Source organism: Solanum verrucosum, unplaced genomic scaffold, assembly GCF_900185275.1.
Source record: "Solanum verrucosum unplaced genomic scaffold, falcon-dt-bn FXZP01000199.1, whole genome shotgun sequence".
Lineage (NCBI taxonomy): Eukaryota > Viridiplantae > Streptophyta > Magnoliopsida > Solanales > Solanaceae > Solanum > Solanum verrucosum.
The window spans coordinates 1904100-1930497 of NW_026020049.1; the positions used below are offsets into that span (position 1 = coordinate 1904100).

The 26398-nt window shown below is 28.1% G+C and overlaps 2 protein-coding genes across 2 annotated transcripts; both read right to left on the reverse strand.

The window, feature by feature from the left end:
* Positions 1–5227: 5227 nt before the first annotated feature.
* Positions 5228–6152, reverse strand: LOC125823127 (transcription factor MYB82-like). Its single transcript, XM_049502549.1, has 3 exons — positions 6038–6152; positions 5808–5937; positions 5228–5711 (listed from the first exon to the last, which is right to left on the reverse strand). The coding sequence occupies exons 1-3, from the start codon at positions 6150–6152 to the stop codon at positions 5228–5230; spliced, it is 729 nt and encodes a 242-aa protein (XP_049358506.1).
* Positions 6153–13037: 6885 nt separating this feature from the next.
* On the reverse strand, positions 13038–13947 carry LOC125823170 (transcription factor MYB13-like). Its single transcript, XM_049502592.1, has 3 exons — positions 13833–13947; positions 13600–13729; positions 13038–13503 (listed from the first exon to the last, which is right to left on the reverse strand). The coding sequence occupies exons 1-3, from the start codon at positions 13945–13947 to the stop codon at positions 13038–13040; spliced, it is 711 nt and encodes a 236-aa protein (XP_049358549.1).
* Between the last annotated feature and the right edge of the window lie 12451 nt (positions 13948–26398).

A 26398-nucleotide genomic window follows, 5' to 3' on the forward strand; every position in this document is an offset into this window, starting at 1 on the left:
TTTTCCACTTAATTTTTTAAAATATTATTTTACTTTATTTCACACTTACTACTGGCATAATTACTAAAGAACTTGTTTCTTGTGTACACACATACAGAAAGTAGTTGGAATTTTCTCCAAAATGTTGTGGTATACACCACCATAGCAAATTAGGAATGAATGGTAACCGTATCTAATAACTTTAATTCAAACTTTATATTTATATTAAAATTATGTTCAACAAATAAATTTCTAAATCAGTTACTAATGTATGAAGTCGTTGCTGTAGAATTTAGAACCATAAAATTTAAATTCTAAACACTATTTTTTATTATTATTATTAGTCAGTTCTGAAAATAGATTAGTTACCTAGAAATAACCATCTCTCAAAGTCTTTTTTTTATTAATGAAATAAATAACTAAAAGCAGTGATTTAAAGACTGTAATGCAGATTGAGAGAATCTAAAATGTGCCTTCCCAGAAGTCATTATGATTTCTTTTAAATAAATAAATTGTGATTTGCATAAAAATGTTGATTTATAATTATAAAGTTGTAAAGTTAGTGGGAGTAGATGGTCTTCTCCCTTTCCAATACGATCTAGTAAATTATTCAAAAGAAATACCAGGACATTTCTCCATTTTTAATTCTTAATTTTGAAATACCAGCTGATTATGCACCAATTAAATGCTTATACAATGAATTATCATTTCAAGGTTTCAATGTCTTACTTTAAAAAAAAATATGTTTAAAACAATGTTATTTTTCTAAAATTAGCAACTTTCAATTTCAACATCTTATATGTCTTGTTTAAAGCCATAAAATTTGAAAGATATTTAGATATATTATACTTGGAAGTTCATTCATAATATTCGTCAATTTTAAATATATAAAATAAAACAGAGGAACCTATTATCCTCTAATAAAATCAAAATTAATCTTTCAAACAATAGTCTATGTACGACAATAATAAGTTTATATTTATTTAATATAGTGTTCATGTTTTCAAGATTTACTTGTGCGAAAAAAACTAGAACTTGGAAGTTCATTCATAATATCCGTACTAATATATGATGTGTTCATGTGTTTGATAATTTTTTTTAAAATGAATAAAATTCCTTTTTTTAAGTGAAGGTAGAGAAAACCAGTTTCACAAATAATATTTCCTCTTCATTTATACAGTAGTTTGCAAGACCAACTTTTTCTTCATTCAATATGAGAAAACAAAAAGACAGAGTTTTAAAAACACTTCATCTTTATTCTCATATTATATTGATTGTGTCATTCCCGCTATTCAACACACTTCATCTTTATTCTCACTTTCCGTGAACCCCATACCCACCACCCAAGGCCGGCTCTATGTATACAAAAATAAGGCATTGGCCTTAGGCCCCCAATTTTAGGGGCCTCAATTTTTTACCAAGAATAAATTATGTGTTAATTTTTTAAAGAGAAATATTAAATATTTATGATAAAAAGTATATATTTAAAATTATTATTTTATTCTCTTCAGCCCCATTCAAATAGAAGAAATCAAGAAAATATTGTTTTATTTTCTTACACTCTCTCTACTAATACTCACATTATTTTCTTTTTAACTCCTTTTACACTATCTTCTTTAAATTGTTGATAAGTTAGAGTAATATTTTGTCAAAAATATCAATTAATAGTCGAAAAGAGTTGAACAAATTGAATTGTAAATTCTTTTTCCATTTCTTCTTAGATTTTCAAGCATTACAACAACCATAGTAAAATGTGGGGTAACCAAATTATCAACTTCATCAAAGTTATGGTTCTAACTATTATATTTATTTGAAATTTGTCAACTTATTACTTGTAGAACTATGTTAACAATTCATATAATGATTGCCCGAGTAAAATAATATTTTTCAACGTTGAATTAATAAAATCTTAATTAAAACTAATAAATGAAAAAGAAATCGAATAAATCATTTATATATAAAAAAAAATATTAGGTAATACTTTGCATTTAAAAATGTAAGAAAAATAAATTTTAAATAAATGCATGTGAAGTTTATTTAGATTTTAGGTCTCTAATTAAGATTTCGCTTTAGGCCTCCGATTACGTTGAGCCGCCCCTGCCACCACCCTGCTACCCCTACCATGAGATAATATTTCTAGCTCACAAACCAAGCACAAAAAAATTAAGGAAGAAACGTACTTATTTTTCTAGACAATATTTTGTTTGTAACGAATACACCCATATAGTCAGATTTATTTGTGTTGTTTTTCGTCTCATTCATACGGAAAAAATGTCCACTGAACCTTTTTCAAAAGAATTGATTAAGATTGATAGTATAATTAGATCAAAATTTCAATTTTCTCTTTAATAAAAAAAAAGGATTGCTTCATTTGTTCTATTGTTTAAAGCTTTGCCTTTACTTTAATTAGAGTAACTTTTGGTTTAAAAAAATATGATTATTTGACCATCAGATTAGCAAACATACTTGGAACTTTCCTCTCAGAGCTTCTTATTCCTTTTATCTTCAATTTCGTTTCTTCCCAAAATGCTGGGGAATGATCTAGTGACACATTTCAATTTGTACATGAAAAATTATCTTTAGCTTTCATGTTCTGCCAGGTGTACTATATATATATATATATATACCTTAAAAGCATGAACTCTTAACTTGAATGTTAAATTACTATAATATTCCTAACTTAGATTGTGACTTCTTTGATGAGTTGTGACTTTTCCGATAAGTTATGACTCTTTTCAAAGGTTGTGACCTTGCCAAAGAGTTGTGACTTTTCCGATAAGTTATAACTCTTTTCAAAGGGTTGTGACCTTGCCAAAGAGTTGTGACTTTTTCAATAAGTTGTAACTTTTCCAAAGCATTGTGATTTCTCCGAAAGGTCATGACTTTTCAGATAAGATACAAAAAATGTTTGTTCATACTACCCTTTGTTGACTATAAATAGAGGGACTTCCTCTCATTTTCAACCACAATTTTTTTTAATCTTCCACTCTTCTTCTTCTTGCATTTTAAATTTTTTTGTGTGATTTATTATCGTTGAGTGAATTCGAATATGAGGTACCACTATTCTGATGAAGTAAGTCATTCTATTCTAAGAAGATATATTCCATAACCTCAAGTACTTGAGGAAAATAATTTTGATGATAAAATAATTATTTTTTGCTTAATATATACATTAGTATGTAATGTTCCAATATATAAAGTTAACATGATTTAGTCTAAATTCATTTGTTTTTGTTAACAATTTCTCTTGTGATGTAGATATATGCTTCTGAATATCTTTTTCCAAAATTTAGAAAATTGTCACGATTTATTTTTGATGTTCAAGACAAAAGAATGACTTTATTTATCAATGCTACTTATGTGATTTAGACTTTGATCATGTTTGCTTCAAAATAGTTATTACTATATAAACATTGTCATTTTGTTTTACTTATTTACTATTTCTTAATATTAGTTTAATTTTTATTATTTACTTAATCGTAAATTTTATGAGATAAATATTTTCATTAATGCAAATATATATTTATATTTGGATAGGTATTTGTGTTTAAATTAAAGTATTATATATGTCACAAATGTATTATCAAGTTAACAAGATCTTCTAACTTCAAAATATATTATTTTAAAATGTTCCGAGTTCTTTTTTTTAAATAAAAAACTCACAACAAATGTGAAAATATGTGAATATATAAAATGTAGTTGTTCTCTTCACATGTTCATATGACATCTAAACAATTTAACGTTGAATACACATGCAAAGCCCATCTGGTTAGATGACAAGAAAAATACAAAACAAATATTGTCTATAAGGTAATATTAGTGAAATAAGACTAATTACATTATTGAACCTCATCCAATTGAAATAAATATATACGTTATTGCATTTAACTAATAAAATATATACATTATTGCATTTAACTAATAAAATATTTCATTGACCATCTTCATAGGTTTGCGTGAATAAGATATATATATATATGAGGATCCACATTGAACATTACAAAAGAATCTGCAATATTGTTTTTTGCTAAGCTTATTATTCAAATCTTCGCTTAAATAAACAATACTATTTACTATAACATATATTTTTCGAATTGATAATCCGGTGCAACGCATGTGTCACAAAAAACTAGTATATATATATATATATCCATGCCCAAAAAAATTAATACTTTTTTTAAAATTTATATGTCTTACTTTATTTCGTTTAAAAAAATATTTCTTCCTTTATTTCAATTTATTTGTCTAATTTTTATTTGACACGAAGTTTAAGATGGTAAAAAAGTCTTTAAATTTTGTGGACTAAAACTAAAGATTTGTAGAATATAATCAAAATGCCCTTTAATCATCATCAAGGGTTGCGGTAGAGAGTGGGAAGTAGGGATTTAATTAGTCGGGCTCAATACAAGTATCGAATACCGAATGGAAAACTAAAAAGAATTAAGAAAGGTCTTTTAATTTTGTAGTTTTAAACATATCATGAGAAAAGTCAGAATTAAAGAGTTGTCAAAAAAGAAAAAAAATATTTATCTAACAGACTAAAAAAATAAAATAAGACAAACAAATTGAAATAAGAAGAGTACTATTATTTGTGTTCACTAATTTTTTAATTACAAACATATCATGTTTAAGATCATTATGGTACATTACAATTTACACCCCTCTAGAGTTTAAGTATACAAAATTTAATGAAAGACCTTACTTTCAAAAGTTCTTTCGTACTTCGTACAATTAAATTCAGACACATAAAATGAAAAGGACGAAGTAGTAAAGTGATGATCTATACCATCTAACTAGTGAATAGAGACTCAATACACATACTTCCTCCATTCTAATTTATACCAGATTTTAACATTTAAATAAGTCTATTTTTTACCGTAATTTTCATATATATTTTTAAATATATAAATTTTATTTCAAAAAACTTAAAGATTTCATGTCTAAATTTACCGTCAAATTAAAACTGTTTGACTCTCGAAATTTGAACTATGCCACATAAATTGAGACAGAAAGAATATTATATAGCTCATAATTCGTCGTGATCGATCGTATGAATAGATAGATCATATAATACACACATACAACTCATACTAAAGTCCTTGTCATCTTTGATATATTTATAACTCGTAGCTATGAAAGCCAATTCATACACTGTTAACATAATCTCATCTCATTAATTAAACTAAACATCCATCTCATCATGTAACTGAAGATTAGACCATAATTATCTATTAGTATAATCTTGATTTCATAAAATAATACGATTGGCATCATTAAGTAGATAAAGCCAAAATGAAGTAGTGTCAACAAATTGATCGAAGGAATCAATATTACTATGTGTCTGTGACGATGATTGATGATGATGAGTCGTTGCAGCTGGATTGCTCTCCAAGATAATTACCGTCTTTTCCATGTCAATCATCGGATTTGGTTCATCAATCTTTTCATTTTGATCAAATGTAATAATGCTACTGCTCGATAGTGAAGAAGAACCACCCATTGGTGATATCATCATATTACTAGTGTTCATGTTACTCCATGTTTTAGAAATATCGACAAATAATTGAGATTTTTCCTGAGCGGCCTTTTTCTTCGGTTTTCTTACCCTCCTAGACTTCACCGGGGCATCAATAATATTTCTCTGTCCAAGATGCATCTTTAGATGTGTGTGAAAGAAGTTTTTAACTTCGTTATCTGTTCTTCCTGGCAATTTTCCAGCAATAGTAGCCCATCTGGATTTACATTTTCTATTAGATACGTTATAGGTACGTACAATTACGCCTAATTTATTAAATAAACTTAAGATCGTTTTTAATAAAAGTTCTCACCTATTTCCAAGTTGCTGATGCATTTTGATGACGGTTTCTCTTTCTTCCATGGTAAAAGGTCCTCTCTTAACATCAGGGCGGAGATAATTCATCCATCGAAGTCTACAACTCTTCCCAGTTCTTGAAAGACCTGAACCATGATCGATCAGATACACAAATTAATTAAGCACAACAAATTACTTAACGTTAAAAAAGTAAAACAAGATTTGTATTAGTGATATAAGCTAAACCTGCAAATTTGGGCATGAGATTCCAATTCCAAATGCCAAATCTCATAACATAATCTTTCAATTTTTGGTCTTCTTCAGGAGACCATGCCCCCTTCTTAATTATAATCTCCTCCATCTTAATTATACTTTCAACACAATTCAATGTGGTTTCAACATTTTATTGGGAAAATAATTGAGGCCTATATATATAATATTACAGAATATTTCCACTTATGTAACCAAAGTCTTCTTTCCAAGAAAGGGGGTAGGTAGTACAATCTCTCTAACTACTTTCATTGGTTTTTCTTTTGATGATTATTTTTGCTAAATTTTCTTATAATACTATAATAGTAGTAATTCTTTGGGGGAGGAGTTGACCTGAGCATTTTAAGACTTAGGCCTCTTTTAGCGTAAGGTATAATTAGGTACAATTATCTTAGTAATAAAATATAGGACTATTTTATCTTGTGTTTAGTTGAAGCTATTAGGCACTTGTGAGATTATTTATATATTAGTGATGTGATAAATTATCACATATACATAGTAAAATAATTTATCTCGAAATAACTTATCTCGAGATTCCCAACCAAACGTTCCCTATAAGAGAACATGAGAATAAATTCGGAAGTATTTTTCTAGAAACCAGTACGTCCAACTTTTGAGAATATTGTATGTAATTAGTCACTAAAATAAAAACTAATAATATATTTAAATTCATAAGTTTAAAACTACAGTGAATTCAACACTCAAAGATTAGACCTATAAAATTAAGTTTAAATCAAGATCAAGTTTTACCATTCAATACCGAGTATATATTTTCTGTATCGACGTGATTAAATAACAAGATCAAGTTTTAATGAGTTTGAAAAATCACAGATAAAAGTATAAAATCAATTTGATAGAGGAAGTGCTTAGACAACTGATTTTTATATATTGAAAAATTGAAAGATTTATATCTTATATTTTTTATTTTGATCATAAATTCAGAAATTAATTTTTTTACATTTTTTTCAAAATAATATTAATATATTTGAAAACTATATAAAAGATACTACAACTACATACTCATAATAAATTATATCTAAAGTATAAGACCACAACCAGAATATACTCATTTAATTATTAAAATTTGAAAGATATCACGTAAATTATAACATAGAGATAAGATGAAACCAGAAAAAGTTTATGTAAATATAATAGGGCATGCAACTTGGAAGTGGCCAAAATTAATGCATGCTTATGGAACAAGAACTAGATTATGGTAATTTAATTTGTTGATGGTGGCCGGTCAGAATACTAATTTTTGCATGGACGCCAGTACCTTATTATGATGCACATGCACGTTTTATAAAAAAAATCTTATATCTAAAAAAAACTAATCCACTTGCTTATATTTTATAAGCTTATTTTAATTGAATATACATAACTTCTTTTGATCTAATCCATATAATTACTTGCCATAGGATAGAACAAATTAAAATAGGAAATGAAGGTATACTATTAAAACAATTCCACTGTGAATTAGTGGAAACATTGTGGAGTCAATTCCCTAAATGGTCACCCAAGTTTATTGAATTGCCATAAAATATTATTTATGTTTCATTTAGGACCAAAATATCACTTAACTATCACTATTTTCCTCCAAATATACTTACCACTTCAAAAAACCCTTCTCTCTAAGTTGGCATGCCATGTCATTGAAGCCTTTTTTTTTAAAATAATAGACTTATTAACTAATCAAACTCAATTAACTGAAATAATGATCTTGTTGTTTTTTAATTTTATATATATAAATTTATTGAGAAGAAATTTCCATACTTAAAAATCTTTTATCATAATTAACTTTTTATTTTTTTTATGCTATGAAGAATAGTTTTTAAAAAAAAACTTATTATAATGTCATTAATTTTGAATACTTATAAACACATATATTCAAAAAATATTGATATATAAATCACTGATCATAATTAAATTAAAAACAAAAGTTAAATAATAAATTTCTCCTTTTTACCAACTATTTTGTCAACCTTACAACTTTATTTGAATACTTTTATGAAAAAAATTACTTAAAATTTTCAAATAATTTACTTAGAGATTTCAAAAATTCTCAGGTAACAATTGCACACAAAAAAAATTCATTGAATTTTGTTTGGTAGAACAATATGAAGGAACTAGATATTTTAAAAGTATTTTTTTTATAATCTTCATAAATTCTCACGTAATTTATATATTTGTTTTGTAGAGGCATAAGTTTAATGAATTAAATAGGTCTATTATTCTTTTTTTTTAAATGATGATTTAATGACATGGCATATCAACTAGAATAGAAGGGGACTTTTGAGGTATTAGTATATTTTTTTTGGGGGGAAATAAATTAGTAATAATATTAGTCACTTCCTATTTTTTTTAAAAAAATAATATTGTAAGCATGAATTTCAAAGTACACAATTAATTATATTGTAGTAGTTAATTGACATTTAATATTATTGATTCATTATACAATTTATGATTAATTGATGTAAGTTAACATTCATGAGTGATTTGTATATCAATTTATTTATTTTTTGAATATATGTGTTTATAAGTATTTAAAATTGATGACAGTATAGTATATTTTAAAACCCTATTTTTTCATAGCATAAAAAAATAAAAAAGTTTAATTATGATAAAAGATTCTTTAGTATGAAGTTTTCTTCTTAATAAACAAATATATATATATATATATATATATATTAAAAATAATAAGATTATTATTTTAGTTAAATGAGTTTGATGAATTGAATAAGTCTATTATTTTAAAAAAGACTTTAATAGCATGGCATACCAACTAGGAGAGAGTAAAATTTTTAAAGTTTTAAGTGTATTTGGAGGAAAATAGTGATAGTTGGGTGATATTTTGGTCCTAAGTGAAACATAAATGATATTTCAAGGCAATTCCCCAAACTTGGGTGACCATTTAGGGAATTGACTCAAACATTGTGTTATAGATCATGATTTTCCTACTTATTTTAATCAATCAATTCATTGAAAAAATGCATGGTAAAAAACAGATTTTCACTAAAATAGTGAGAAAAGAATTATTTTTTTGGTATGATATTATTTATCTTTTTTCTTTTTTTATTTATTCAATCAAAATATTTATGGGAATAAATGGGAAAACAGTGATGTTTTAATGTTCCACAGCTCTACGGGGAAATAAAGAAAACATTATATTACAAACAAAATAGAAACAAAGTATATATTCCTAATTTTTCTCATATATGAGTGGATATATTCTCATATTATATAGTATGACATAATTATCAAATTTGTTCAATATACATTATATATGAGTGGATATATTCTCATATTATATTGTATGACACAATTATTTAATTAATCAAATTTGTTCAATATATATACATTAGATGTATGGTCAGGTTTTACTTTATTAACGTACATTAGCTTAGCTTGGATATTTAATTATTTATTTATCTGTATTATTTACAACTTACTATGTTTTTTATACCTGTTTCTCCCATCCTCTTTATATAGCATATTGAATTAGCTAAATCAAATTTAGGGTACAACACACTGTCCCACGTTTGTCCCTTCAACTAGGCATTTCATATTTCCATTGACCGATCGTTTACTTAGACAAGACATCAAATTTGGCATGCTTTCTAATTCAAGGTTCAACGAACTTTTTCTTTCACAATAAGACCTGAATGATTATAGCTACCTTCGATAGTTTACGAGTTTACATTCATTTTTGATGGATACAATTTTCTTTTAATTTTTAAAATTGAATATAAAAAGATAAATTTTCAACTCTCTTATAGGCAAGAAAAAGAAAATTTCTTATAAAAAAATATATAATTAAATTAAATTTAAATTTATAGAAAAAAAAACTACAAAAGCAAATATTTGATAGATTCTCTTCTAGCAACAAGAAAATGGGATACATGTTTTTTTTTAAATAAAGTATTATTTATACTCCATCATTAATTAGAAAGAGTCAAACGCGGAAGGAATATAATGATGCAAAAACGCTTAGCCGCCTCAAATTAAAAGAAAATTAAAGAAAAAGTCTTGTAAAATAGAAAACACAAAACTAAAGAATGATTTAATGAGGAAAAAAGTTGGACGGTGAGAGTGATGACAACAAGTGGCTTATGTATGTTTTATCATGTAAGCCCTCAAAACGTATATCCACATAAATATTTAAGGTTGCAACTTACACCTAGAATTTAGTTTTAAGTTATAATTAATCTCAACTTAATCGTCTAATTCCTACATTAATAATATCATATATCTAATTTATGTATAATTAATAATCATACTTTGGGTGCGATTTGCACCCTTAATGTATGTGTTCTTTTGTGACTTACACTTTATCCTATTAATTTTAATGATTTACACCCCTAATTTCCTTAGTTTTCTACAAAATTATAAAAAATCTCATATTTTCAATTATTTACAAGAATAAAATAGAATAATTAACAAATTGTTATAAAACATAAAAATTATGAAAAAGTTAAAGATAAATATGTAAATTGTATTTAAACAAAAAAAATTATGTATAAAACAAATTTTAAAAATTATATATATAATGTTGGATTAGTTTGGTCACGTATTGACTTTTTCTAGTTAAAATCAAATCAACCCAAAGTATAATCGTATCTTTTTCAATACTAAATCATTAGTCGATTTTTTTTCTTTTTATTTGACTCAATTTGTACTTTGCGGTTCGATTTTGTTCACCCTTAAAACTGTACTAGAAATGAATGATTGCTTCTTCATTTTATTGAAAAAGAAGCAGCAAATTACTTGTATTTAGTATTGCTTGTATTATTAATTTAAATCACTTTTATATATATTTTTTATATGTAATTTTCTATTTTATTCCTTGTAAATAATTGAAAAGGGAGATTTTTTTATGATTTCGCAAAGAACTTAGGAGATTAGGGTGCAAATCATTAAAAATAATAGGACAAGGTGTAAGTTACAAAGAAATGCATACGTTAGGGGTACAAATCGCAATTACTCTATTTCTTATGTTGTGGTACATTATAAGTATTAAGTAGGAAATATAATTACCCTCTCTCTCCCGAAAATAAGAAGAAATCCATTCAAAAGTATTATGTATTAATTGTATTCAATCAAACATATGTGAGAGTTTTGTATGTTGTATCAATTGTATTCGAAAAACTGTATTTATATTTTTGTTCAATTGTATTTGAATTTATACGAATATAATATGCATTCATCCTATCTGTCAACAATATTATGTATAAATTGTATTCAATCAAAGAGAAGATGAATACAGTTGTATTTGTTGTATTTTGAATACAATTAATATAGAATACAAAACAGTTGTGCATTAAATAAATATAAAATACAATGCAAAATAAATACAAAATACAATCCTTTCTCCTCGTTCTCTCGATCTCGCTCGCTATTCTCCTCCTATTATGTATTCATTTTAATACAAATCAGTTTGTATTTGTATTATTTCTTTTTCAAAATCCGCAAAAAAAGTACAAAAATACAAATAGCAAACCAAAATATTGATGTCTAATATATTTTGTTTTTGAAAGTTTCCTTTTTTTTTCCCCTAGAGTACATTTTATTTGTACCAAACACACCCATATAATTAGATTTATTTGTGTTGTTTGTCGTCTCATTCATACGGAAAAAAATGTCTACTGAACCTTTTGACTAAGATTTATATAATTAGATCAAAATTTCAAACTTCTCTTTAACTAAAGATTGCTTCATTTTTTCAATTCTTTAAAGTTTTTCTTTTACTTTCATTAGAGTATACGTATACTTTTGGTTAAAATATTACTAGCAAACATACTTGGATGTGATACTTAATTAATTACTTAAAAGGTCATAGTATCGATATCATCAATGTCATAACAATACCTTGTAAGTTGTAAAAAGGGACATTATGAAACTTTCAAGATAAAAAAAGAAAAATATGAAACTTAACATCATATGTAAATACGTATAAGCTCCATGCCCAAAAAACTTAAGTACCTTTTAAATATTAGATACTCCCTCTATTTCAATTTGTTTATCTGATTTTAACTTGATACGGAGTTTAAGATAGTAAAAAAGACTTTTAATTTTTTGATCTAAAACTAAAGATACGTAGAATGTAACCAAAACGTCCTTTAATCACCAACAAGGCTTGCGATGGAGAGTGGAAAGTACGAATTTAATCGGGCTTCAATACAAGTACTGGACCTAGTGGAAAACCCAAAAAAGATAAGTCATTTAATCTTATAGTTTTAAATATATCATGTGAAAAGTTAAAATTAAAAAAAAAGGAAAAAAAAACATTTTTTAAATTTTAAAAAAAAAGTAAGACAAATAAATTGAAACAAAGAGAACACTATTACTTGTATTTACTAATAATTTTTAAATTACAAACATATCATGTTTAAGATCATAACGGTACATTACACCCTTCTAGAGATTAAAAGTAATAAAAAATTTAATGAAAAATCTTACTTTTAAAAACTCTTTGTACAATTAAATTCTGACACATAAAATGAAAGGAAAGAAATATTAAAGTGATGATCGATCTATACCATTCAACTAGAATATAGTGAATCCATCAACACATTTCATTAAAAAGCACGTATCATATATAGCTCATAATTTGTCGTGTGGTATCAATAGATGGATAATATAATATACACATACAATTCATACTAGAGTCCTTGTCATCATGATATATTAACTCCTAGCTATGAAAACCATTTCATACAAAACATAGTAGCAAAATGTTATCAAAATTCATTGAAATTCGATTAAATAAGGGGACAAAAAGCACGCATTTAAAATTAACCTTGTCATAAATCAAACTTAAATAACATTACTGTAGCATTATCTTCCGAAGAAGCAACTCGAATCCCATATAATTAATTTCATAATGAGGTAAAATAATTTCATCTCATTTGGATTGGAGGTTAGGAATATATATCCATGATAGACATTTCATAATATTCTTCTTCATAAAATAATACGATTAATTGGCATCATTAAGTAGATGAAGCCAAAATGAAGTAGTGTCAACAAATTGATCGAAGGAATCGATATTACTATGTGACGATGATTGATGATGATGAGTCGTTGCAGCTGGATTGCTCTCCAAGATAAGTACCGTCTTTTCCATGTCAATCATCGGATTTGGTTCATCAATCTTTTCATTTTGATCAAATGTAATAATGCTACTGCTCGATAGTGAAGAAGAACCACCCATTGGTGATATCATCAAATTACTAGTGTTCATGTTACTCCATGTTTTAGAAATATCGACAAATAATTGAGATTTTTCTTGAGCGGCCTTTTTCTTCGGTTTTCTTACCCTCCTAGACTTCACCGGGGCATCAATAATATTTTTATGTCCAAGATGCTTCTTTAGATGTGTGTGAAAGAAGTTTTTAACTTCGTTATCTGTTCTTCCTGGCAATTTTCCAGCAATAGTAGCCCATCTGGATTTACATTTTCTATTAGATACGTTATAGGTACGTACAATTATGCCTAATTTATTAAATAAACTTAAGATCGTTTTTAATAAAAGTTCTCACCTATTTCCAAGTTGCTGATACATTTTGATGACGGTTTCTCTTTCTTCCATGGTAAAAGGTCCTCTCTTAACATCAGGGCGGAGATAATTCATCCATCGAAGTCTACAACTCTTCCCAGTTCTTGAAAGACCTGAACCATGATCGATTAGATATACAAATTAATTAATTAAGCACAACAAATTACTTAACCATAAAAAATAAAACAAGATTTGTATTAGTGATATAAGCTAAACCTGCAAATTTGGGCATGAGATTCCAATTCCAAATGCCAAATCTCATAACATAATCTTTCAATTTTTGGTCTTCTTCAGGAGACCATGCCCCCTTCTTAGTTATAATCTCTTCCATCTTAATTACTACTTTCAACACAATTCAATGTGGTTTCAACATTCTATTGGGAAAATAATTGAGGCTTATATATACACAAATTTTTCCACTTGTTGTAACAAAAGTCTTATTTCCTAGAAAGAGGGTACTACTTTCATTGGTTTGTCTTTGGATAAAGGTCTGAAAAATATTTCAACTTTGGCCGAAATTGTTGTTACGATACCAAACTTCAAAAGGACCTTTTACCCCTGTACTATTTAATACGGAGTAGTACCTTTTACCCCCCCTGTACTATTTAATAGTGCATTTTAAAGGTATATATGTGTTTATGTGGACATCATAAATATTGCATCATTTTAAATAATAATGTGTCCACATGGGCACATATATACCTTTAAAATACACTAATAAATAGTGCAGGGGTAAAAGGTCCTCCAAAAATTTGGTATCGTAACAAAGTTAGAATATTTTTCAGACCTTTATCCCTTTGTCTTTTGATAATACTATAATAATTCTTTGAGAGAGGAGTTGACCTGAGTGTTTTAAGACTTTTAAGAGAGGGAGTACTGGGAGTAGAACATAAGGATAAATTATCTCAGCATTTATCTGAATTCAGTACTTTCAACTTTCGAGAATATTTGTATGTATATCAATCAACTAAAATAGCATAAATTCATAAGTTTAAAACTTTAGTGATTTCAATACTTGAAGGCTAAACCTATAAATTAAAGTTTAAATCATGAATTCATCTATGATAATTAGCGGCTTATCGTACATGATGGTTTCGATTAGCCATTGTTTACCATTCAATAGTGAGTATATATATTTTTGTATCCGACATGATTAAATAACAAGATCAAGTTATATTGAGTTTGAAAAATCATAGATAAAAGTAAATGCAATTTGATAGAGAGGAAGTGCTTACACAAAGTTCTATATGTTGAATAAATTGAAAGCTTTACATATCATTTTTTATTATTATTTTGATCCAGAATTTGGGGATGAAATTTTTATGTTTTTTGAAATTATATTTATATATTTAAAATTTACATAAAAGTTGTATAAAATTTATAGAAAAAATGTTTGAAAATGTCGCAATTAAAAAACTCATTAATTAACTTTCAAAATTCGAAAGATGCCACTTAAATTGTTGTGATCGAGAAATAAATAAGATGAAAACTGAAAAGTTTTGTAGTTATAATATAGGACATGGAAGTGGTCAAAATTAATGCATGCTTGTAGAACAACAACTAGATTATGGTAATTTAATTTGTTGATGGTGGCCAGTTAGAATACTATTTTTTTGCATGGACGCTAGCTATTATAAATCATTTTTTAAAATTGAATATACATAACTTCGTTTGTTCTATTTCACATTATCATTACTTGCCATAGGATAGAGCAAATTAAAATAGGAAATGAAGTAGTATATGAGAAGAAGAATATACATAACTTTTTTGTACATTGACCGGGTACAAAATTTAAACTCTTTCTTATATAGGAGTGAATACAGTGTTTTTAAAAATATTTTTTTTGGGCGAGTTTTGGGGCGGGGCGTATCAAAAATACTTAGGGCACAAATTGAAGACGTAGATACATAGGTTGTAAGTCTTAGAATTTTGGGGCGTAAGCTCCAAGCGTAAAAACGTTATTTTCCCTGGGCGTAAAAACGTACACCTTGGTTTTTGTTTTTTAACCTTTTTTGCTTTAAATCATATATTTTTTTAATTGTGTAATGATATTTCTCAAATAGTAATTGTAATAGTTTTTTCTACATTATTGGTTATTAATACCTTTCTCAAATAAAATTCATAATATTTTTTTCTATATATTATAGGTTATTTATTAAAAGTTATTTGTAAAATAATTGGAAGTTTTATTTTTACTTATTTTCCTAGTAACAAAATTATAAAATTGAATATATATACCTGAGACTACGCCTAGTAGATCCATAAGACATACACTCGTATCTCGAAACTTACGTCTCGTCTCATTCCATACTGTATAAAACGTCACGCATCATGCCCCGCATTTTAAAACACTTAGTTGATATATATTCTCGTATCAATTCTATTGTATGACATAATTATTTAATTTGTCAAATTTGTTCAATATACAATAGATATATGGTCAGGTACACTAGCTAGCTAGCTTGTTTATTTATTTATTTGTATTATGTACAACCTACTATATTTTTTATACCTCTTTTTCCCATCCCCTATAAATACTAAAGTATATAGTATATTGAATTAGTTAAATCAAAATTTAAGGGTACAACAGTGTCCCTTCAACTAGGCAATTTAAAAAAATTCCATTAACTGATTGTCTAGTCTGGTCTGTCATGGTCACTTAAAAAATCAATAACTTTTTTTAAAAAAATCTATTAAATATAAGAACAAAAATCTCTTAGATGTAAATATATAATACATAATTAAACTAAACTAGATATATAAACAGATTACAAAATCAAAATATATCTTTTAAAACAATATTATACTCCATCACTAGTTAGAAAGAGTCAAACGCGGAAGGAATATAATGATGCAAATTAAAATGGTTAGCCGCCTCAAATTAAAAGAAAATTAAAGAAAAAGTCTTGTAAAAAAGAAAACACAAAATTAAAGAATGATTTAATAAGGAAAAAAGTTGGACGGTGAGAGTGATGACAACAAGAGGCTTATGTATGTTTTATGATGTAAGCCCTCAAAATGTATATATCCATATCAATATTTAAGATAGCAACTTGCACGTCAAATCAGGTAAGGGTGTGTTTAGTATCCAATATTCTGGTGTTTGGTTGATCTAAATGTTTTGGAAATTGTTTTTCAAATAAATTTATTTTTTTAAAATTTAAGAAAAATAATTTTTCTAAAACATTTTTCAATATTCTCCTCCAACCTCAAATTACAATTTTCTTCCTACCTCACTCTATCCAATCCCAAGCCTCCCCCTCTAAAAAAGTTGATTTTTTTTTAAAAATTGACCCCTACCCCAAAATCAGGAAAAACTAAGATTTTGAAATTTTGTTTTCGCAAAATACTTAAATTTTAAGTAGTTCAGTTTTTTTTTACCGCACCCTACCCCTGACACATCCCTTCTTACAAAAACAGATTTTTTCCCCCGACCCCTAAAGCCCCCCCCCCCCCCAAACCAACCAAAATATATTTAAAACTTTGTTTTTTAAAAAGAAATTAAAATTTTTAAAATTTTATTTTTTTTACACGTCACGTCTACCCTGACCCTACTACCATCCCCCTCACAAAGAAAAAGATAAAAAAAAATTTTAAAAAAATTTGAAATTTCTATTTGAAAGCCAGGTCCCGAATCGGGTATGGTCGGATTCCAATTTGAAAGTCGGGCTCGAGTCCCCATTAAAAAAAATCAATCCCATTTCGGAAGACAAGTCTCGATTCTAGTGTTGAGGTCAGATTCTGGATTAATCGATCGTGTTCGGATTTAGATATCGGGATTAGGTCTTGGGCCAGGTCTCAAAGTTGATTTTTGAATTGGTCGTCTGGATCGCGTCCTGATTTGAGTGTCGAGGTCGGAGTTAGGTCCCAATTCGAATGTTGAGACTCGGGTAGGGAGTCAAAGTCATGTCCTAAGTTGGATGTCGATGTTGGGATCAAGTTGAATGTCGGGGTGGGGTCCTAGTTTGAATGTTAGGTCTCAGGTGAGAGTCAGGGTCAAGTCTCGAGGTTGGATTTTGGATCGATCGTCGAGGTCTAGTCCGGTTCGGGTGTCAAGGTTGAGATCGAGTCCTAGTTCGAATGCCGAGTCTCGAGTCGGAAGTCTGGGTCGTGTCCTGAATTAGTTATTAGGGTTGATTTTCATGTCAGAAATTATTTTCCTAAAAAATATTTTCTACTCACTTTAATTTGTCCCTAATTACTTATCCAATTTTTCTTTTTTACTTGTCCATTTTGACAAATCAAGAAAGGACATTTTTTTTTACCTATTATACCCTCAATTATTTACTTTTGAAAAGGGTAGAACTTCTTGAAAATCTTAATTTTTTAATTCATCCACTTCATGATTAATAGGGGTAAAATGGTAAACTCACTATGTCAATCATTGTTTTCTTAATAGATGTACAAATTCAAAAGTGGACAAGTAATTAGGAATAATGGGAGTAGAAAGTATTTTTTAATCACCAACCAAACAATAGAAAATATTTTCCACTCACCAACCAAACATAAAAAAATAAGTTAGAAATCAACTTATTTTCGAAGAAACCATTTTCTAGGAAAACATTTTCCTTCATACCAAACACAATTTTTTTAATCCATTCCAAAAAGAATGTCATCTTATTATAATTAAAAAAATCAACTTTAAAATTTCATTTATGCTCTTAATGAAGTGATTTACAACTTCACAAATATCTTAGGATTGTTTTAAACAATAAATTTAAAAAATCTTTATTTTTTTCTTAAACACCATGTCAAGTTAACGGTGTCACATAGAATGGAATTGGGGGGAGCATAACTGTATAAGTTATACAATATTTGGTTGGGATTGGGAGAGTATATAACTATATATATAAGTGATACAATATTTGGTTGTTTTCTTTATCAAATAAACAATGATGATATTGCTAATATAATATTTGATTCATATATTTATTTTACATTATAATACATGTTATATAGTTATGGTTGAGAATAAATAAATTTATGTATTACTTTATATAACAAATAATTATTTTTTACACAATAAATTATCATCTAATCCATGGCTGCATTACTAATAACGTATATCTCCGTGCACAACTATTCTCAACATGTATAATTCCAATTAGCAAATAGTAATCAACTATACAATATTAGTTGTTGGTTTTTTTTTTTTGTTATCTTTCACATAAAACATAATAATATTGTTAACATAATGTTTGATTCATATATATATATGTTCACATTATAATACATGTTATAATAGTTATAACAAGATTTGAATAACAATTTGGTGATCAAAAAATTTAATAAAGAATAGTTTTCAAGGGGAAAACTAGTCATTCTACTCTCGTTTTGAAGCAACTATTAGTACAACGTAATTGGGGTCGAATAAGAGCGTTTATCAAATTCTTTCTTTCTTTTAAAATTTTATCTGTTTGCTTTTATTTGTCTTGATTTTATACATTCTTTAAAAATAATATGATAATAATTAATATGAATAATTTGTTATAATATTTTTTATTAATTTATATTTTATTTTAAATCTTGAAAAGTAATTTAAAAAATAGATAATACTAAAGAGTAAGACATGGAGAAAAAAATCTTAATATATGCTGAAATGAAAAAATAAAGTGAAAATTATTTTCAATACAGTGAACATATAAAAATGAAGGATCTAATTATATTCGAATTTTAACTGTTGCTTTTATTTGTTTACTTTCACGGGATTCTTTATCAAATAAATTAAATATTAGAATTGCCCCCGAAAGAAGTTAACAATTTATTAATTTAATTAGGGGTGTATTAGTTGAAAAATCAAAGTCCCTCACCTAATACAATTGAAGGTCCATAATGGTAAGTACTAAGTTTAATAACATAAGAACTAAAATTAGAATATAACATTAACTACACAAAGGATTAAAAATGTTATTTTATTAATTTATAAATTTCCTTGTGAACAAACTAAGGTCCACTTGTACTCTGTAGTAGCTCGTGTTGTGTGACCAAAGGAAAAAAACAGTGACCCATTTTATTTCTTTATTAATACTAATCACTATTAATAATTAATTAATTAAAGAAAAGAAGCCACCCTCGTGTTCTTTGTTGTTATCATATTTGTATTAAGAAAAAGCATCTCTTTTATGATTGATCTGAAAAGTATTTTTTTATATAATCGAAAGGATATTCTTTAAAAATAAGTTTATCTTTATTTAGCTATGTAGCTTCTTAATATATAACTAAAAAATCACATTAAATAGATACTATTCAATTAAAAATAATTTAGTGTTAACACCTATATTAATTATTGTTTAAAATAAGATATTTTTAAAAAAAGTATTTTTGAATTAATTATCACATAATATGAAAGGGAAGAGTATTATAAGCCATGTTGATTCTTCGATTCAAATCATTAGGATTTTTGGATGAAGGCCAATGTGTTGACTCTTTATTCATTAATTTCTTTGTTTTAATTTATTTATGTATTTTTCTTTTTAATTTGTTTTAATGTGAATGTTTCTTTTTAGCAATTCTTTAGTTTCAGTTTTCTATATAATATATTTAAGACCATAAAATTAAGTAATATTTTAATACATTTAGTAATATCCTTAATTTAAGAATTAAGATTTAGTATTCTGTTAAGTTAAAATAATTATTTATTTATTTGTGTGGTTGCGTCACCAAGCAAACATCGCTATGTTCCTTTGCTGAGGTGGATGCCTATGTTTGGGTTCTGGTTATTGTACTTCCTTTGTCCTTATTCATGTAAATAATAAATATTATTAATTTGATTGAGTATATAAAATTTATGTTTAAAATTTATATGGTGATAAATCATTAGCAAAAGTAAAATTATTGTACTATAAAATATATTACTTTTTTAAAAATAGACAAAAAAAATAATATTATCACCCAAAATGAAATAGAGGAAGTACTTTATTAGATAGGTGTGGACTGTGGTCTACTTTAAAGTATAATAAAAACGAAAAGAAATCAAAAGGGAAATAGAAGAATTTTATGTGAAAGTTACTCCCACAATAAGCGAAAAAGTAGGGGAATGTTTCTATGATATCAATTGGAGATTTTGATCCACTTCTCATCTTATAATAATTCTCTCCCTTTCATGTGCATTTAAGGTTAATGAATGATTTATCTATCATCATGATTAATTTTAGATCAAAATTTAAAATATATATTCAAATATATAAACGTCCGTAAAATTTGATTAGATTTTAAAATTTTATTTTCAATCAGTTTTTGAGAGAAATTTTACTTTCACTCAAAAAACTTCAATTACTTTCCCAAGTAAAATGCATATCCAAACACAATTTCAAGTTTCAAATCTCACAACTTCAAAAAGTCAATTTCAAGCTTCAAGCTCTAACCTCAAAATCTATAATTGAACGAAAGTTTAATACTCCCTTTGTAGCTCATATTGATTGATCATCTTACTAAAAATAGTTATTTCTTACTCAAGAAAAGTATTAAATTTTTTCTTATATTACCTTGCAATTAATGCTTTTGAAAGTATTCACATTTGTTTGTAAAATTTTCAAAAAGTTTTTTAAGAGGTAAATTATTAAAATTATTTTTTATTTACAATTTCTTAATATGCATGTAAAGAGAAAAATGATCAACTAATATGAGACGGAGGGAATAACCTTCTTGAGACAACAATTTGTTGCCTCATCCCAATGCTATATTTCCTTGATGATAAAAATGTTCTGCAGGTTGACTAGTGAAATTTCAATGTCTTTTCATACTTGGTAGAATTTTGGAAAGCACTTTGTGTGGGTAGTGCATAAAACTGGGGTAGGAGAAGGAGAAAATGGAATGGCGATTACAACGTGAGGAATTGAATCCTCATCAATAAGGTGAAAGTTCAAACAATCAACTAATTGAGCTACTAAAATTCCGTCACTCTAACCTAGTTAATCAAATCAATGCTACGTATTTGTGATACATCTGAATCTCCCTGCTATCATGACCTAAGATATTTAATTTACAATGACACCTACACCTCAACTCAGTTGGCAAACCAATTTAATATTAAATTGATTCCTTTATTTAAAAAACAGAAACAAAAGCATTTAAAGACAATTGATAATTACAATATAAGTCAAGAACATCTATAAAGTAAGTCTATAAGTTAGAAGCAACTCAATACATTGTCTAGGAATTAATAATATAAAAAAATCCAAATATAAAATAGAATGGATCCAAGTCCATCGTGTTGTGGATCAGACAAACAACTCATAGAAAGTATAGTAAATGTAGAATGAGTATAAAATCAACACATATCCTATATGTTTAATCGATGGACCCCAACAAAATAGTGACAAGGGTAAATCTTAAAAGTACCAACTCTAACCTGTACAATTAATATAATCTCAACACTTCAGAAAATAACAACTTTAAGGTTATATCGATCCAATCTTCGATCAAAGGCTAGTCATCATTATCTTATTGGCTTGCTTTCTGATAGCTATCTCTAGGCTGAGAAATTGTGCACACTACTTGATAAGCTCAAAATTAGTGACTATAGGGGGATAGATCAACATCCGCACTCATAACCAGTTAATAAACATTGGCACAATGGCACCTAAGTCGCGAATCACATGAACTCATCAAGCTATATTATTGTCACTCGATTTTTATTTTTTCACCACTCACCCATGGAGCTATTCCACCTTTGAACTCGAATCCACAACCTTAAGATTGGAAATATTTATCATCCAAGTAATTCCCTCCTGTCTGAGTGGGGGTCAGTGTCACATAGAATCATGAACTCAACTTACGAAGTAAGCATGAGTCACATATGCAGTAAATATGCATATAAATAGTGCATGAAATTAACCATTGTAGTATGGAGTACGTGAAAAATTGAGACAAAATGCTAGCATGAAAATCAATGCTAACAATATTTTCAAAAAGTAGAGCATGTTTAGCTAATCATTTAGCAGTCAAGAAATTATGGAAGAACTAGCATATAACTAAATATCTCAACATGTCAATCGTTACTTACTCGTATAAGCACTCATCACATGAAACAAACTCGAATTCTCAACACAATTATCCAAACATTATATAATAAGATAGCCAAATTACAATAACAACACTTGAATTACAAAGAGAAGTACTGAAATAACAAGTAACTAAATATAGAGATAAGAATGGGGATGAGAAGTTAAGATTCTAGAGAGAAGATGAGAGGAAAAGATTGTTTCTTCACTATACGCCTAATTCTCCAAAAACCGCAGATAACAACCATTATTTAAAGTCTACTCAACCTGGATCCCAAGCAAAACAAGTATTGGGCTGTCTAATTCTTGGGCCTCTTTGTGGATTAGCCTCAAGCCCAACAACTTGGTCAGTCGTGTTCACAACATCACATACATCACTTATACATTACTCGCAAGTATGTATACTGCATTTCTCATTTAATTGGAAAAGATATCTCATTAAAGTTAAAGTCTTAACTTACCTCAAACTGAATTGATCGTAATCACCTTAAATCGTTTCCTATTTACAAAGCCTTCATATACTCCCAATCTATTATTCAAAAGGGTACTCTACCAGGCTAAGTGAATCCAACCGTACACAAATTGCACCTACATCCAAACTCGTTTGATGAACCAATTCAACATTAAACTAATTCCTTTATTTGAAAGAAATTGAAAATAAGCTTTTTCTATCAGTCACTTTAATAGAACCTATGTTGACTCATTTGAACTCTTGTTGTACCCGTATTTTATCATATACACTAAAAGTGCTTAAATTAAAAATAAGCAATTGATGTGTTTAGCAAAAAGTGCTGATAAATTTAATTTTCTTTTAAAATGCAATGCCCCTAAAACTGTTTACACTAAAAATATATTGATTATAAAAATATTTTAATTCTAAAATTGGTTTCAGTGCAAGTTTATGTACATTTTAATATATTTTAAATATATTAGATAAAAGTTATTTTAGTTACGAGAGATTCTTTTCCCTTCATCGTGTATTAGCCATATAGCATTCCGAATTCTGTTGTTATAGCAAAACTTGATTCCTAACAAAACATTTTTACAAGTTTATACATTTTATTATTTCGACTTATAATGTTATATAGGGAATTTTAACAAAACGTTATCTCTTTGTGATCAGATGTGATTATCTTGTGGAAGTTCGTGGATAATGTTTAGTCATGTTCCTACGGTTAAAATTTCTTTATCTGAACAGATTCAAGGCAAATTAGATATAGCAACTAATATATGACATTAGATCATTAAGTTTATCAAATATGATTGAAGTATACACTATATATTTGAATGTATATTATGTGTATATATATATATATATATTGGGACGAAGACAGGTGGGAGCGAGCCGAGCGAGAGCAAAGCAAATTTCAGTGGTGGGTTGTCTTCGCGGTCCCATTTCATTGGCTTTTTCTACTCAAAATTCGCTCGAATCGAAGTCAAGGTGAGGTTTGGAACCCACATTGGTCTATCCCTTTTCTTTGATAGGCGTAGAAAGTGGTCGCTGAGATACTTCTCACTGAGTTACTTACGGAAGGACCGTCGAGAGAGATTTGTATGTGTTAGCTAGCCTCATATCTTTCTCAATGTTCGGAAATCTATCCAATGCCTTCCTGCTTTTATGCCTTTCACTTCCCGCTTAAGGAACAATCTCTGGATGTTCCAATAGCCTTGTTTTATTCTAAGTCATTTTTTACAAGATCAACTTGAAGCTTGAAGCTTGAAGCTTGAATTATATATATATTTATGTGTGTGTGTGTGTGTATTATACGTATATTACATGTATAATATATGTATATTAGTATAAATTATACACTATCTATTAATTGTGTAAATTAGATGTCCAAAGGCATTGAATTGTAATTTAAACATGACGGGGAGAAAGGCGAAGTACAAGGAAGAAGAGGCATAAAATTACAAACTTTAAGGGTTGTTTGATAGGGGTATAAGAACTACTAAGTAGACTGTATTGGTAATACTGAAAATAGTTATGTTGGGATATACTAGAATTATTTTTTATCCACCACTTAGTTTGATATATTCAAGTGTAGTTTTGTTTTTAACCATGTTGATCCATGCATTAATAACCATGGCAATATTAATACCATTGGTGGCTATGTATTAGTTATACACCCTTTACTATACTAAATATAATGTATAACTAACACACATATATTAATTATACAAATGTTGAAAATACTATTAAATAAGGTATTAAATAAAAGGCGGAATGATCTAGGAGACCCTTGTACATGGCTCCATTTGCCACCTGGACCCTTCTACTCATGATTTTATCAATTGATCACTTAAGGTTATTAAAACACACTATTTTAAACCCCTCTGATCATGTGTGTCTCCCAATCGCGTTGATGTGGATAACACCTCACTATCCACATCAAATATTGTCACAACCCAACTCATCGGGCTGTGCAGGCACCCACTCTAACAACTAAGTAGGATAACCCTCATATCCCAATAGTTAAAACATGCGAAAAATTAACGACAAACGGAGATAAACGAAAACATAGCATTTTTATAAATGAAAATCTTCTTAACAAATTCGGGTTAAGACTTGTAAAGTAATTAACACCCCCGAGGATCTAGTCTAAACAGGTACAAGAGCTACTAAGAGTACAACATGACATAATAATTAAAAGACATAGCTCCCACCATGCGGAAGGAAAAGTAGAAGCTACTAGAGAATTCTTCGTCTTCATCTAATGAAACATCACCAGTCTACATCCACACTATGCCAAAAAGGCATAGCAAGAGTAGTATCAGTACAAAATCACACGTACTGGTAGGCATCATCGGTCAACCCGAAGCCCACCGCATAACATAAGAAAACAACTAGCAAGAATATGTGATTAACCACTAGCTTCTCCACCTTTACCCCTCTGGAATACCTCAGAATTACACTAGCACTCTTAATACTAACCACCTTTTTAGTCAACTTACTTATTAGGTTCTTGATCTTAGTCTAACCATCCTAACGCATAGAAAAGTCCACGAATACAACTACAAGCATTCTGACTCGCCACCCACGACACACCCTTACCTTTTCTTCTAGATTACTCTACCCTTGCCACCTGGCACATTTCATCCAGCTTTCTAACCACCAACCACGAATTTACTTTCTCCAAGGTGAAATCCATCTAAGTAATTACATTACGTACACTACCCCCAATTCTCGCCCTTACAACACACGGACATCCCTTGCTCTCAATTATTACGACCCTTGAACCCTTGGCATTTCTGACTCATTCAACAACGAGGTACGCAACAAGTTTACTCAACATAAAAGAAATCGAATATAAGTCCTCATAACCATATAACAACCCCGAAGAATTACAATATCAATTATCATTACGAACCACACACAATTTCACAACCCTCAAGATACACAATTATGTCAAGTCATTGGTGCTCTCATGGAACCCAAATCCAAACTGTTAGCATACCGGAACATGGTACTCGATTAGATATTTATACCGAAACATGGCAACCGATCCCATATTTATGCCAGAACATGGCAACCGATCCAAGTTAGTGTGTCGGAACGCAACACCCGATCCATTCAACAAAACACAATCACAAGTATATTCTCAATAATCATACAATCAAGAAGTGATTCAAGGCATGTAGTCATTTGTTCATACTCATTTACAATTAGTGTGATCCATAATGCAACATCCGCATACATACATGCATCATAATAAAGAAAGAACAAACATATATCACACAACAGGAAATCACAACCATCACCTATGAAGTATTCATCAA

What these genes read in the sequence shown, in the direction of transcription:
- LOC125823127 (XM_049502549.1), bottom strand. Translation starts at nt 6,152, where the DNA reads ATGGAGGAGATTATAATTAAGAAGGGGGCATGGTCTCCTGAAGAAGAC. An exon ending in TCTCATGCCCAAATTTGCAG is followed by an intron (nt 5,938 to 6,037) that starts GTTTAGCTTATA and finishes ATCATGGTTCAG; the next exon opens with GTCTTTCAAGAACTGGGAAG. An exon ending in CATCAGCAACTTGGAAATAG is followed by an intron (nt 5,712 to 5,807) that starts GTGAGAACTTTT and finishes ATGTAAATCCAG; the next exon opens with ATGGGCTACTATTGCTGGAA.
- LOC125823170 (XM_049502592.1), bottom strand. Translation starts at nt 13,947, where the DNA reads ATGGAAGAGATTATAACTAAGAAGGGGGCATGGTCTCCTGAAGAAGAC. An exon ending in TCTCATGCCCAAATTTGCAG is followed by an intron (nt 13,730 to 13,832) that starts GTTTAGCTTATA and finishes ATCATGGTTCAG; the next exon opens with GTCTTTCAAGAACTGGGAAG. An exon ending in TATCAGCAACTTGGAAATAG is followed by an intron (nt 13,504 to 13,599) that starts GTGAGAACTTTT and finishes ATGTAAATCCAG; the next exon opens with ATGGGCTACTATTGCTGGAA.